This window comes from Glycine soja, chromosome 6 (genome assembly GCF_004193775.1).
Source record: "Glycine soja cultivar W05 chromosome 6, ASM419377v2, whole genome shotgun sequence".
Lineage (NCBI taxonomy): Eukaryota > Viridiplantae > Streptophyta > Magnoliopsida > Fabales > Fabaceae > Glycine > Glycine soja.
In genome coordinates, this window is record NC_041007.1 from 20030613 (window position 1) to 20041946 (window position 11334).

At 28.1% G+C, this 11334-nt stretch overlaps 1 protein-coding gene and 1 long non-coding RNA gene across 12 annotated transcripts; both read right to left on the reverse strand.

Moving 5' to 3' along the window:
* Nucleotides 1-5531: 5531 nt before the first annotated feature.
* On the reverse strand, nucleotides 5532-7091 carry LOC114416656. Its single transcript, XR_003667525.1, has 4 exons — nucleotides 6908-7091; nucleotides 6329-6518; nucleotides 6027-6152; nucleotides 5532-5889 (listed from the first exon to the last, which is right to left on the reverse strand). It is a non-coding gene; the product is annotated as an uncharacterized LOC114416656 (long non-coding RNA).
* Nucleotides 7092-7761: 670 nt separating this feature from the next.
* LOC114416655 (clustered mitochondria protein-like) lies at nucleotides 7762-11029 on the reverse strand. 11 transcript variants are annotated; one of them, XR_003667524.1, is made up of 7 exons: nucleotides 10810-11029; nucleotides 10511-10668; nucleotides 10242-10377; nucleotides 9985-10113; nucleotides 8826-9709; nucleotides 7946-8060; nucleotides 7762-7840 (listed from the first exon to the last, which is right to left on the reverse strand). XR_003667524.1 is itself a non-coding variant. In XM_028381609.1 (6 exons), exons 3-6 carry the CDS (start codon nucleotides 10327-10329, stop codon nucleotides 7773-7775), a joined length of 402 nt encoding a protein of 133 aa, XP_028237410.1. In that variant the 5' UTR covers nucleotides 10330-10380; nucleotides 10511-10668; nucleotides 10810-11027; the 3' UTR covers nucleotides 7762-7772. The 11 variants fall into 11 exon arrangements, 8 of the variants coding, with proteins under 8 accessions (XP_028237410.1, XP_028237411.1, XP_028237409.1 ...); XR_003667523.1 differs by lacking the exon at nucleotides 7946-8060 and having other exon boundaries at nucleotides 8826-9000; nucleotides 9540-9709; nucleotides 10810-11022; XR_003667522.1 differs by lacking the exon at nucleotides 7946-8060 and having other exon boundaries at nucleotides 10810-11022.
* Nucleotides 11030-11334: the final 305 nt, after the last annotated feature.

An 11334-nucleotide genomic window follows, 5' to 3' on the forward strand; every position in this document is an offset into this window, starting at 1 on the left:
CGTTTCAATATCATTTTTAAAACTGATGTTGAAACTCTTCCACAACCTATGTTACAACTCTTTATAGTAGTGTATGCTTTGTTTTAACCTACTGTCCAACATGCTATATTCATTGAACATCCACTCTTGTACATATTAGCATAACACACCTGTCATAAGGTAAATTCATGCGTCCAAAGCCTGAATACCACAAAAAAAAGGGGAAGTGCACATGTATTGTTTTACTCAATTTCTATTTACCTCTCTTACATTTGAATAACTAACATTTGAATTTAAGAAAATGATAGTATAGAAGAGATTAGAAGGCTTCCTTGGAATATTCCCTTGAATGTTACTTTCGGAGTAGACAAAAAGCATATGGTGTTGTTTATACTTTGGATAAAATCCTCGTCATTATGAGCTTGACGCGTCGTCCTATTCTCTTATGTCAGACAATGATCCTTTCGAGATAACAACACAAATTGCATAACGAATACTTCACTAAAATCTATAAAAAGATGTCTCCCTCAATGAAGCAACTAACAAAAAAACGAGAAAAGATAAAAACAAGAGTGATACTTGAAGCGAAACTCTACTAAAAACACTAGAGGATATACATTGTTTGTTCTTTGCGAAGCAAAGTGATTCTATATTTGTGCTTAACTGTATACTCATTGTTTGAGTGATAAGAATACTTGTATTGATTTAAACATTTATTTGTGAAAGTTAGGAGTGACTTAGTGTTAAAAAATACATGGGTTCTTATATTAAAGAGGAGTTTAAGAAGATACCAGAAGTGGTGTTAAGAATACTTGTAAAGTCTAGAGTAGCGGATTAGAATACTTGTATTGTAATCACTTTTGATTAGTGAAACCCTTTACTTAATGTAAGCCAAATGTAAAGGAGAATTGAATGTAGCTCAGGTTGAGCGAACCAATACAAACCAAGTATTTCTACTCTTATCCATAAAGGTTTATTAATTAAGTTTTCTTATTACACTCTCTAACATCATTTTATATCAAGTGGTTATTTGAAAAATTATTTTACGAACCTTTTATTTACCACTAGACGACCATACTATTTTTTATTACATATTTTTTTTATCCTAAGTGGATAACCAGGGTTTTATCCTAATTTTTATTTTATATATTGCCATATACATTGATGCATAAAAGAAAAATAAAAATTACCCAACTAGAAGAAAATCATGAATAATATGTGTAACTCAGAACATAATAAACAAAAAATGAATAAATATTTGTTTAACAATGAATTTTAGAAAAAGATATTGATAAAATTTATTTAAAATATAAATTAAATATTGATATTTAAAATGAATAGTGACTATATTGATATTTGATTTTGATATTTAATTAAATATAAATTATTTAAAATAAATTTTAACCTTGATAAGAAAATAATATTTAATAAATTTTTTACTTTTTTTATAAAGAAATATTTAACCTTGTGTATTATAATTTATATAATAATTTAAGTCTAAATTTTTCTTGATACTTTCATTTTAATATTCAACCTCATTTGTTATATTTTTTCATACTTCCTATGCTTGTAAAATAAAAAAAATCAATAAAATATTTAAATTAGGAAGAGAAAACCATAAAAATATTAAAATTAAAATGACAATAATAAGAGGAAAATATAATTCCAGACTAAATTAAAATAAAATATAATTTTACCATAATAATTTAGATATTAATGTGACTTCAGTAAAATTATTCATTCTCATGAATTAAGTAAAGTTTTCTTAGTTGTGTTTATAAAAAATATATGTATCCTTATTTTATGTATAATTTTATATTTAATGTTTAAAATAAAAAGGTAAATTGCTCTAGGAACAAGTTTAAGAAGATCATACTGTAGAAGGTATATTAAATTATAATGTTTGGTTGATATAAAAGTTTCCACAGGTTTTGCAATTGACATTATTTTCATGTATAAAATATTTAGTGTATAATAATATTATATAATAAACACTAAATTTAAAAATATTTTATTAATACTGTCATCTTTTAACCTTAAAACATAAAAGACAAATTAGTGGAAAAAAGAATAATCATTATTGGAAAGAAGAATATTCATAGACAAACTATTACCAAAGAAGAATAATTTCGTAACGAAATATCCTAGAATGAACAGCAATAAAATTACAAAATACCAAACCTAAAAAAAATATAATCATTAATCATTTTATAAAAATTGTTAAGCACATAACAATATATCCTAGTCAGATTATCTAAATAAACATCAAAATCTGATTGTTTTGTCTTTCTTCAAGTTAATCCTAAAACACAATTCAATCCATTGCTCAGTAGAATAAAAGTTCCTAAAATGAAAAATGAGATGGAAAAAATAAATTAAATGTTATAAGTTCAAGCTCAAATTGTAATCTCATTGATCTTCACCCAAATTCTTTTAAAACTTATACATGAGAATCTTCCTTATCCCTAAAATGAAAGATGCTTCATCAAAACTTTGAGACAAAAAAATACAATTGAAATTTCACATAAACAAATTTTTTTTTTGGATTAATACAAAACAATACTATATTATTTATAAGCACCATCTCCATTGAAAAGGGAATTTTATTCTTACCAAAGTTAGTAATATATCAAGATGTTGAATGCAAAGATTGAAAATTAGTCAAAATGTATCAAAACTCAAACAAAAAGGGACAATATAAAAGATGGTACTTGCAATATATAGTGCGACGTACACAACCAATATTGAAACCTATACATCAACATTCCAAATTAACATGTTAATTAAGAATTGCATGAACCATATAAAAGAGGAAGAAAAGGTGGATAGACAGGAAATTAGAAGAAAGCTGTGGAGAGTTCCTGCGCACTGTCATTGTTGAGACGAAAGAGTCCGAAAAATCAAAATAAAGAGATATGAGAAAAAGAAAGTGAAAGAGGTAAGAAAATGAATCGTATACCATAATGAAATTTAAATATCATGAAGGTCGTACCAATGATTAAACTAATTGGTTTTTCTCCATCAAGCACGATCGCCGATGCTCCATCGAGAATCATCAAAAATCACAAATGTTGTTACAACCTTCACTATGTAAGGGGAGTATATATATGCAAGATTAAAAGTTTGAAAGAGGAATGGAAAGAGGTTATCAAAAGAAAGTACATAACATTTGAAAAAAAAGCTATATATTTGGACATCAATTTTAAAATGAAACGTTATTGATCCATATTTCTTAAATGAAAGTTTGCAATTAAAGCCTATTAATGCAAATGTTATGATTTTTTCCTTTCAATTAATTATCAAATGCTTCAAAAAAAATGTTTCCACAAATACCCCACTCTTCTCCTTATATATATATGGCAATTCCAAAATTATTTCCTTGAATATTATTCATTATATTGTAAAAAAATTATATTCTAATATTCAATCTATTAGTGCAATTCATAATTGTTTATTACCTGTAATTAATAATTAATTATTATAATTCAATAAAACTAAATTATTAAAAAAAATAATGTTACCCTACATACTCTAAGTCATATATATAGTATGTTATAATTGATTTTTATAATATAAAAAATATTATATAATTGACTACTTACATCTTAATGTTATTTTAAAGTTAATTATTTAGAATAACTGATATATATTTTTACATTAAAATACTTTTGTGTGATATTTTCTTATCAAAGTGATGTAAAATGTTATTTCTCCGCAAAATCAAATTTAAGAATATGTTATTGTTAAATGTTTGACATAAAAATATTCTTATTTTCATTTTTAAAGATATAAACTATCAATATAAATAATAAAAATGACAAATAATTCAGAATAATAAATGTTATTCTAAACAATAATATTAGTAAATTCAAAATTCAAAAATAATTCAGAATAACAAATAATAATTATTAGATTTTCTATATTAAATGCAATCAATCACATTTTTATTTTTTATTCATATTAGTAAATAATGAATGCAACCAATTCAATCATCAATTTTAATTTTTAACAAATTATAATTTGATCAAATCAAGCATCGGTTTTTCTTCTACTTTTAATTCATATAAACAAATTATTATATTTAATTTTAGTGAGATAAAATAATCAATTTAGTAAGTTTTAAATAATGATTCTTTTATAATTACAGTAACTTTATTATTATTATTATTATTATTATTATTATTATTATTATTATTATTACCACACATGTATTCTATCAATTTAATATAATGAATGATACTTAAAAAAAATATATTCCATATTAAAAATATAAAAAAAACATATTTTGATTAATATAACAATGATGATTGTCTTCAATTTAATTTGAAAATATTATTGATAAATTTTAATTGTGACCATATCTTTCCTTATATATTAATTAATACTACTACTTCAAATATTATTATAATTTATAATTTAAAAATATAAATAATCTATTATTTTTAATTCATAATCAACAGATTTTATATTAAAAAAATGGAAAAATGACAATTTAAACAATTAAATAATTCTGATATTAATCATAATTTACTATTATGACCGTACTATTCATTCTTTTCTCAACAATATAAAAAGAAAACAATGTAATTATAAAATTAATTTATGAACAAGTTTTATTTTCCTCTACGTCTCTTTGTTGCAATAGGTGACTATTGCTCCAACAACTTCACATCATTGCACATGTTTTTATTTTATACTTCAAGGTGAGCTTTATGAATTATGCTAATATATATGTTTCACAATCACGACATAACTTTTCTATTTTATTTTAAGTGTATTTTTAGTTTTAAGAAATTGTGCTAATATATCGAAGAGTTGATCTCTAACTCAAGTTTTGATTGTGTTTCTTATTGAATATTATGAAGAAAAATCTGTAATATTTTTTTTATGAATTGGGGAGGGGAGGTGATGCTAATATATATTTGTTTTTATTTATTTATCAGGCATTTGATTCTTTTTTGTGTAATAGGTATTTTTTTATTAGTTTATTTTTGGTATTTTTATTTATATATTAGTTTGATTTCTATGTTTCTTATTCAATATTTTGAATTGTGAGTTTGGTTATATAGTAAAAAAATATTGATTATCAAATATTAGATATTACCTAAAATAAATGATTATGTTGTGCATGATAAAGATAAACCTTCTAATGTGAAATGAGAAGGACAATGGAATGCATAACATGACCTAATCTTGAAATTAATAAGAGTAAAATATGAAAAATAAAAAATAAATAATTATTATAGGCCTTCTTTTTCTGAAAGTAATTCTTTTTTTTTATATTCTTTTTTACCTTTTTTCATTTTTATTCTTTAAAAGTAAGCTTATAGATATTATTATTAGTTAATTTTTTTATTTTTTTTCCAATAAATAACATTTTGAATTAATTTTTAACATTTTTTTTACAAATTATAGAGATACGATAGGTTTTAAAAATGATAAAGATAGAACGTTAGAAATAGAATTATACTGTACAAAAACTGTAACCTTAATTTTTAGATTTTAAATTGAACATTACTTTCATGTTCATTTGTCACTACAAGAAAAATGACATATACCTACGCATAAAAACTGTCATTATAAATAAAAAATCAGTAGGTAAATGTATGATAGACTTTGTCCTACGGACGTTTTCTCTGTCAACTTTGAGGGGGGTATAGTGACGGCTAATTGTCTGTCACTATAGGTTTCACCTACTATGTATAATGTGTAGGTTAAAGTCATTAACTTCTACTTACATTTCCTAACTGTAGGTAAAAAGTCTTTAATATGTATCTATCATCTTCAATTGTAGGTAAAAGTCATTAACTTCTACTTACATTTCCTAACTGTAGGTAAAAGTCTTTAATATGAACATCACTTGAGACCGCAAGAACCTTCTTTCCCATTAACCGATGCCACAAAACTGCACTGTTTAGAAACAAGGCCAGAACCTAGGATTAGATATGTTCAAACATGATGTAATAATCACTAGAAATCTTCAAGTAATCTTCAAGGAAAAAAAAGTATTCTCTTTTTGTTTGTTGCAATTTTCAATTAGTACTTACCTGTAGTAGTCAGGATTGGGAGCAAAGGTGGTGGTATTGAGAAGGCCATAGTTCCCTCCAATTAAAGTCTGCCTGCAATAGACTTTAGTGCTGTAGCAGGATGCTATTCCAAGTTGATCTAAGTACCTGAGCCATTTAAATTTCAAAACTTACAATAAATCACAACCAATTTAAAAAAGAACCAATTTTATATTTAGCAACATGTTTTGCTAAATATAATAGAAAAAACATCATAACCCATCCTTTAGAAATTAAAAAAGAACAAAAACTGATGGAAGGAATGGACAACCAATTTTACCCACCAAAAGCTGTTTAGAAATCTGTTAGAAACATGATTGCCACCACTGTTGTATGCCCCTCCAGCTTCTCCTACCCATGCAGAAGACCAAGGACCATATATTTTAATGGTTTCTGAAAGATTGCCGAAAATTGATTCCACCTTGCTCAAGTGCTCAGGATCTAGAATCTTCCTTTCAAGATGCTCATCATTATCTGAAAGAGAAATCAACTTAGAAACACTGATCAGGAATGACAGACAATAGTATTTTTCAAGCAAGTGAACAAAGTATATCACCCTTGGTACAAGATAAGCTGATAAGGTTAAATATTGAAATGAATATATTATATATCAGTTGCCAGTGCATATCTTTCAATGCAAGGAAAAAGTAAGCACTTATGAGAAAAACAAATTAAACAGAAATGATCAATATTATAAAATTACCACTCATTCCCACAAAATATATTATGCGTGCAATTGTACATATCTAATAAGATAAACCCTTGTTCGACCTTAGGGAATCATGAACATTTAAAATTTGTACATTGACCTGAATCAATCAACATAATTACTTACAAAGATATGTTATAACTCAGTAACTCACCGTAGATCGTTCAACGTTATAGGGAAAAAGAATCTGCTGCCAAACGATGCCACGAAACATTTATGCAGTTATCTTCAACGACACAAAAACAAATATATGAGGCACCAGCTAGGCAAGCAAACAGGCCGATGCCGAAACCGTGCAAGTGCTAATAGATCTATTGATTTTGCAAAGACATTAGCAGTGGGATCTAAGAAAGCTCTTCCGCATTGAACTTGGTGTAAGCTTCCTGTTTTTAAGGTCAGAAGAATAAATATAAGTGTAGTAGTTTAACCTTCATATAGTATAAAACCATTTACACTGTCAAGCAATTAAAGATCACATTGAAATGACTTAAAGTAATTATTACAAAGTTAACAATAATTTTTTATTGGATGACAATGATGATGTCTATACTCTATACATTCTAATTAAATTCTATAAATAATTAGTGTCAACAAATTTGGTTGGAGATGTATTAAAAAATTATGGATATGTTAATGTTTTCAGCATTTCTTGTTGGGCGTGGGAATTTTCCAAAATAAATATCTATTATCCGGCACTTGAATTCTATAGAGAAGTAAAAGGGAAGATATATATGTTCAGCTTAATGGTGTGATTAAAGCAAATCCAGCTAGCAGTAGCTCAATAAAATTAAGTAGACTTATATCTGGTAAAAGTAAAATATAATCGTGACAATTAACCAAAGGGATAAAAATGGGTTTATACTTTTATGTAAAGTAGTATATTATTTCTACATGACTATTAATAAGGTACCTTAAGAATGTCAAAAACCTTCTCCGCTGTGTATTTCTGTTCAAGAGTAGCACCTTTCTGTTGAACTTTATCTGGGTGAATACATAAATTTGCTTTTCTATACACTTTTTTAACTGCAGAAGAGGTAATCATATCTGTCAGAGACACTGGCTGCCAACCACATTCTGGCCAAAGAACCTGCATATAAACTCAATGGTAAGACAGAGTCATGGAATAAAACAAATTGTTGTAAGATGGGATAAAAGGTAAAAGCTTAATTTATCAACTATCATATTATTTTACCACCAAAAGGAAATAAAAGACATGAGAAAAGTCCATCATCTTCCTGTTAAATAAGATCCTGGAGATGGCTGAGGAGAGTTTTGGCAGAGCCTTCACTTAACCAAAGGCATATATACTACACAAATAGTGAAATAGCCCAATCAATGGTACCTTTAATTTCAAATAGTTATTTATATATATCGTGTGTCTGAGTTTAATTTCAAATAGACTAAGTTTCTATCCTCCTTACCAAAAGAAACTTACATAATGTTTGGTAAACAGGCTAGAATGAAAAAGAACACAAGTTCTGCTATGTTAGTTCATTTTTAAAAATACAAAAGAATTGAAAATGAGGTTAGAAAATAAGTACAATTTTGTTCCACCAATGGAATACTTTGAGCAATTCTATTTTATCTGCAATTCTGCAAGCCAAATGCTATTTTATAGGCAAATCTTAACCTTTATGTATGGACTTTCAGTCAACAACTCAAAATATTCCATTTGGACCACCATGTTGTCATGTTGGTTTATGCAAAATTACAAACAATTTAAACACACAAAAAAAAGGCAGAACATTTGATATGACAAGAGTTAACAATAGCAGAACAATTTAAACTAAATTCTATTATTCTTATTTCTTCCATTATTTTTCGTATACATGTAAATATATTATTGATGTTGTATTAAGAATTGAGCTAGCAGTTAGAGAAATAAAGTTATTAGTTACTTTTGTTTGTTTGCTCAAGTTAGCTAGTCAGTTGCCAAATTGGCCACTGATGACTGATATATAAACAATGTATCTCTCTCGATATATATTTCCATCAATTTAAGCTCAGAATCCCAAATTCAGGCACTCTCAGAATCCTACATATCAAAAGAAGAAGCAATGTCCGTTAATAACCTTCCTTCTTGGGTCTCCAGAATTTTTCCAAGCAGGTACAAATGCATTTGGAGTAGCAAATGAACCTTCTTGAAGTGGTTCTCTACCTCAATATGCGAAAACTGCTGCACCAATAGCTGTGAGATTCGTGAAGCTTTTTAAGAGTTGAAAATATCTACACCCATTTTCCTTTTACCTAATTAATTAATATCATAGAAATCACACAATCTTAATATATATGGCTACTTATTTTTCATTGAAAGTCTTTTAATAAGTTTACACTGAAGAATTAATGCATAAAATCCGTACGTACTCTAGAGTTAAAAAACAGAGAAAAATAGTAATTAATAAAAAAATATTATAATCAAATTGAAGTAAAAGAATACATTAGTTCTCTAACAACTTGTGAATATAAAAAGGAGCACTTATAAAAGGAGCACTTATAAAAGATATTGAAAATATATTTATGTACTGAAATGAATATAAAATCAGTTCATATAATAATAAAGAAAATAACTGAAGAAAAATAATATACAACATATGTTCATCCTATAAGCTAATAGAAATAAGAAATTTAAAAGACTTGCCATGTTTTAAAACCAACTTAACACATTTCAGAATGTCCTAATTCTTTTTTCTCACCATATAATAATATTTTACGTTAAAATGAAACATTTTAAAGTTCGCTAATTTCTGTGCTATTAAGATCTTCAGAACTTGAACCATCATCTTTACCCCCATTAGGAACCTGACTTTCTCCATGAACTGGAATGGAATCTTTATCAGAAGAACTTTGCAAAGAGTTGGAGCTCCAAGATTTTGAATTAGCATCCACAAGTTTCTTTGACAGCTTCTCAAGGTCAGCATCAATAGCAAAACTAAAGAATATATTGTTGTGCACATACCTATCACATAAATTACAGCAATGAGCGAAAAGGCATTCCAAGTACAAAGGAAAACTCGTGGGTAAAGAGGCAATATCAAAGATACCAACAAAGTATATGAACATGCTTTTCACTAGTAATATTTCTGGGCCAATGAATGATTGTATTCAGTTCCTCTAGACATGCAACTTCCTCTAGACATTACTTTTCAACATTTTAAAATAATATACTAGTAAAATGCAGGAATAACTATTTAGAATTTCAAGAAAAAAGTTTCAGGTTTAAAAGACACTAACATGTGAAAGCATTCAGGGTCAGTCAGGTTTATCGGAGGAATGCAACCACTGATCACTCCAATAGCACCATTAATAGCTGCATCAACAAAGTCTGATGTCACTTTATAAAGTGCCCTATCCCGCAAAATCCTACAGCAATAAATAAATCACACAAGAAACAAAGATAATCAATAATAATAAGTTATTGCTGACCAACCAAACTAAAGAACATGCCTAGTTCCAAATCCATTTATACGAATGAGAGAAAATAAAGGCACCTCTTCTGAGGAGATGTACGAGGAAATTCTCTACAAGACTGCAGCTCTTCATTCCAGTCTCTTTGCATGCCAATTGGCTCATTGCCATAAAGAAGAGTCAAAGCATTCTCAGCCCTGGCTGCATCATGTCTGTGGTCTGCTAACACATGAAACCAAATTAAGAATACATCAAGCCATTAAACCATAAACAAGTACGACAAATCAGATACTTGAAATGTATCTGCAATAAGTCAATAATCACGAACTATAATCAATATACAACTTTATACAATTTCGGCAATGAAACGCGATCGTATTCCTCGATGAGGTTTTGTGAGATCCTCGTCGGAGGTGATGGAGACAAGAGCATCGAGGTCTTCAGAAGGTAATTGGCAGCGGAGGTGCCTCACAGAGGCACCGCAGAGCTCCTCTAGCTTCAGCAATAGCTCTGTAGTGAACGACACACACGCGATTAGGGTTTATGATTATAAAACGAAAAACACAAAACACAAACGAGATCGTCGGTTAAACTACGAGAAATTGAAAATTCAGTTAGTGAGCGAGTGAGTGTGCGAGAGAGAGAACTGACCGGAGAATGGAATGGAGCGATCGACGGCGAGGACGCAGGTATGGCCGCCGAGGTAACGGAGCTTGCCATCGGGGTAACGAAGGAGAATTTTGCCGCCGTAGCTACAGAGGAATTTGAGAGTGGATTTCGGAGGTTTGGAAGCGGTTCGGGTTGAAGAGAGTGAAGGTGCCTTGAAGTTTGGACTTGCGCCTTCAAGCCTATGAGTGGTGGCATTTGTCCCCTAGTTTTTCTTAATTTGTTTAATTAAAAAATAGATCTTGAAAATTAATCCTTTTTTTAGCCTGAACATTAATCCTTAGTCAAATATATAAATATAAATTTCACTAAAATATTTTAAAATTATAATATTGTTAATTTACTTTAAAACAGATGTCAGCATAGACCATGGTGCACAACTTTTAATTAGCATTAGATTAGATTCATTATTTCAAGATAATTTTTTTGGGATAATTTTCAAGCCTCCACAATCCCCCACAATATTTTATAGGTATAAGTTTTTTTTATAAGGTTTTACCTACACTACAT

Excerpts from the sequence above, each read along its gene's own strand:
- LOC114416655 (XM_028381604.1), bottom strand. The coding sequence starts at position 10,309 with ATGCAAAGAGACTGGAATGAAGAGCTGCAGTCTTGTAGAGAATTTCCT. Across the intron at positions 10,114-10,241 it reads CGTACATCTCCTCAGAAGAG|GATTTTGCGGGATAGGGCAC; the intron begins GTGCCTTTATTT and ends TTATTGCTGTAG. Across the intron at positions 7,841-9,539 it reads AAGTCAGGTTCCTAATGGGG|GTTCTTTGGCCAGAATGTGG; the intron begins GTAAAGATGATG and ends GTTTATATGCAG.